Raw genomic sequence first — 4196 nt, 5'->3', positions numbered from 1 at the left:
ATATATATATATATATTAATTCATATATCTTATATTAACATTGATGGAGAATCTAAAATCCTTATGACCGATAGAAAAGAACAAAAGAACGCGACATTTACCAGAAGAAGTTCGAAGATGCAAAGACAAAGTTGACCACTTTGCAAGCATATTACAGTGCCAATCGAGGCAATGATGAGGATGCCCTACAACAATCGGAAGAGCAGTTGCGTGAACAAATGATACAGCCGGCACTGATATATGAGGAACATAATCGCATGATAGCGAATCAAGAGAACCAAATCAACGCGCTGAATAATCAAGTGGCCTCATTAAAGGAAGTAGTATCGATCACGCGGGATCTATTGGAAATCCGCAACATAGAGGTGAAACAGTTGCAAGTGAGTCAATGATCTTATTTTCTCTTCGTATTTACGAGTTACAACAAGATTTCTTCAAATAAGATTTTTTGTTTAAAGAAATTTTGCATTCATCATTTCACTTCTTTCCTTGAGCTCTCTTCTAACTTTTTAAAAATAAGTAATTTGTGAAGAAATTTTGGAATTGATTTCCAAAGTTTATTTGAAAAATAAGATTTTACTTGAAAAAAAGGGTTTGCATCATTTCTACACTCATTTCTTTGATTTTTTTTCTCTCAAGCTCTTTGATTTTTTAAAAATAAGAAGGAATTCTTTGCGAAGCAAAAATTTTAGAATTAATTTCGAAAATTAGAATTTTATTTCCTATAGATGGAATTTTGAATTAATTTCTTCCAATTCATTTGTTTTATTCAGAAAACGATTCTAAAATGCTTTTTACTAATGTTAAATCATCACTAATATTCACATAGCATAGTAATATCATAGTAATATCACAGCAATATCATTTTCCATTGCAATATTACAATGAAATGTAGCAGAAATATTGCTAAGGTATTGAGATGACATATCATAATAATATTACAATATCATAGTAATATTACAATGTTCGCTAAAATGAATTACAGGAATATTATTCAAATATATCAGAGAAATATCAACAAAATAGTAAAAAGTGAAATATTTCTATGATATTTATATAATATTTATATTTATCAAGAAAATAGAAGGACAGAGTCAAACATCGACGACATCGAAACATGTTATGTAACATCTGATGATGGCACAATTGTGCCATCATCAGATGTTATAAATTCAGTAAGCAAAAATGCAATAAAAAAGTCAGGTGTATTTTAAATAATCACAATTAAATCACAATTAAACGGTATAAAAGACGCAGTGAAATGTTCATATGAAAAAATGAATCCGTATCTTATGTGAATTCGATGTAACATCATAGATGAAGGGTGAAAACAAGATTACGAGCAATCGATTGAACGACCAGTTGGTAGAGAATTTTCACGATGATCTATTAAGATATAATCTTTTAGATACAAATCAGCAATTGATCTCACTACTCTATTGAAGAATTCATCGTATCTATGGTTTTACATTCTTCTATCGCATGATGTAGATATTCAGTAAAGGCAATTATATGACTATTATATTGTTGTAATAAAACAGAATATAACAGGTAATATAACGTGTTGATTACATGTAACATACATGTTAGTTGTAATTTCCTACTCACTGCAAATTACAGTTATATAAAATAAATATAACAATGTAATAAACATTATATAACTATTGCATAGTTAGTTAGAAAAGGTACAAAATGGTTATACTATATTCAGCATAACATGCTGAAATGTTATATGACTAATAATATAAATAATTCCAATGTTATGTAATTGTTATATAATGAATTATATTATAGTTACATAATTTTATTTATATATACTTTATTAGAGCGATCACACATAAAATGACATATAAGCTATATAAGCATTGCATATATAAGATCGCTGGACCAGCATCTTATATATTATATAAATCAATATGATTCCTTTATGCTATCATCCAATGACTTTAAGCTATGCTTATGCAGCTTATATCATTTCATGTGTAATAACTCTTATGGACTTTCTGCAATAAGCTATTACTATAGTAGAAAAATTACATATATGTGTGCAGTTCGGCCAAACCACGTCTACTTTTGCTTCGCGTCGTTAATAGGGAGCAGGCCTGTGAAACACGAAACTTGGGACATATTCATAGTCTGTTCTTATTTTAAAACCATCTAAAATAATGTCTTAAGATACTAATACAGTCCTCGGATTGACTTATATCTTAAGACTGTACTTAAGACAATCTTAAATGTAATAATCGACTGTAAATATTGACTGTATCGCGTCGTGAAAATGGTACTGAATTTTTTCTTTTGTTTGATACATTTTATAATGCATCTAGGTTTCTCTTTCTATAGAAAGAGAAACATAAGGTTTGTCAAACTCTCTTAAGTACAATCTTAAGATGTCGTGAGTCTCAATCAGATGTCTCAATCTGAGAATTGTATTAGCAAAATTAAGACATTATTTAAGACAATTTTAAAATAAAAATGGACTATCTGAATATTGCTTCATGTTTAATGTTTCACAGTTAAGCCTTCCTCCTTACGAACAGTCTATAGACGGAGAAGAGATTTAAAAAGAGACACTGTCCACCTTCAGATACTGCACATACTATGTTATCTCTTCCATCATGGCTACTACTAAGTTTTAAGTCTTAAATTGTAAGAAATTGATTAATTTTCTTGTAGCTTGATTTAAAGCTTAGGTAATGACTTATACAAACTTACCTTTTTAAAAAAGGTAAAAAAAGGCGCTAAGTATACGTGATTCTCGAATAAAACCTAAGTATTCAACCCAATTAATATAGTTTTCCTTCAAGGATATTCTTATTGAAGGTCTTCTTAATCCAAGTAATGGCAACTTTAATTCTCTGTCAAAAATTATTACTCTTTGAGAAAAATTAATCAAATGAAAAATTAAAACTCAGATGCTACAATCTTAACTAATCAAGTTAAATTTTATCAAATTAAAAAGTAAAACATGGTACTCTCTTGTTATTTATCCAAATTTACCTTTTTAAAAAAAAAAAAGGTAAAAAACGTTAAATGTGTGTGCTTTTCGTAAAGCATTTGGGCCGGTTTTACCAACAAAATTACTTAATTGGCCGTGAAACTAACTAATTGTGTTTGCTGTTTAGTAAAATTGACCACTTATGATTGACAGTTAATCATTCGGCTTAATCGAGTTGATAAAACCGGGACTTTGTATATAATACTAAGTATCCAATCCAATTAATAATAGTTTTAATTTTTCTTTAATGAATCCGAATTACATGGAATTTAACTTGATGCCAATTGCTGATATCAAATCTTTTCTACGAATAATATATAAAATTTTGAGGAATTTAACTTGGCGTCAATTTTGTTGCTTAAATCTTTTATACAAATGATACATATTATCAGAGTTAAGTAAAAACAAAACAGTACTACTTGTGTTTTATTTTTTAATTTGATAGAGTTTAACTAGAATTTAACTTGATTGGTTAAGATTGTAGCATCATATGTCAATTATAATTGGTCAATTCTACTAAACAACAAACACGATTAGTCAGTTCTACAGTTAATTAAATAATTGGCGTTGGTGAAATCGGCCCAAATGAATCTTTACGAAAAGCGTTTTTTTTTACTTTTTTTTAAAAAAGTATGTTTGTATAAATAGAGACAGTTGTGTTTTACTTTTTAATTTAATAGAATTTAACTTGATTAGTTAAGATTGTAGCATCTGGATTTTAATTTTTTACTTGATACATTACTTTTTTTCGAAGAATAATAATTTTTGATAGAGAATTAAAGTTGACATTACTTGAATTGGATTAGAGGACCTTCAATAAGAATATCCTTGAAGAAAAACTATTAATTGGGTTGAATACTTAGGTTTTCGAGAAACATATATGCTGCGTCTTTTTTTGCCTTTTTTAAAAAGGTAAATTTACACTGATCACACATTTTGTAGTAGATCATTTATATACGTATCATTTAGGTTTTATAATATATATGATACATAATCATTAAAGTAAACTAAATTTTAAAAAATCTCATCACCACTTATCAAATCTTATTAAAGATATCAAATCTTTTATACAAATAATACATAAAATGTTACGGAATTTAACTTAGTGTCAGTGTTAACCTTTCTTTATCTTTTTTTTAAATGGTAAGTTTGTAATTTAAAAAATCTTACCATCCCTATCATTTTATAATTGTAATAT

At 27.7% G+C, this 4196-nt stretch overlaps 1 protein-coding gene across 3 annotated transcripts in view; it reads left to right on the top strand.

The window, feature by feature from the left end:
* The window catches only part of LOC108692020, a 36217-nt gene that overhangs the window by 1573 nt on the left and 30448 nt on the right, over window positions 1-4196 (top strand). For all 3 annotated transcript variants that reach the window (XM_018200104.1, XM_018200106.1, XM_018200105.1), the window contains exon 4: window positions 75-380. In XM_018200104.1, the coding sequence (XP_018055593.1) occupies window positions 75-380 (306 nt within the window). The remainder of the gene's footprint in view (window positions 1-74; window positions 381-4196) is intronic.

The sequence above is a fragment of the Atta colombica genome, unplaced genomic scaffold (assembly GCF_001594045.1).
Source record: "Atta colombica isolate Treedump-2 unplaced genomic scaffold, Acol1.0 scaffold56, whole genome shotgun sequence".
Classification (NCBI taxonomy): domain Eukaryota; kingdom Metazoa; phylum Arthropoda; class Insecta; order Hymenoptera; family Formicidae; genus Atta; species Atta colombica.
Note: the sequence above shows the minus strand (reverse complement) of the source record. Positions and strands in the feature narration are given on the sequence as shown.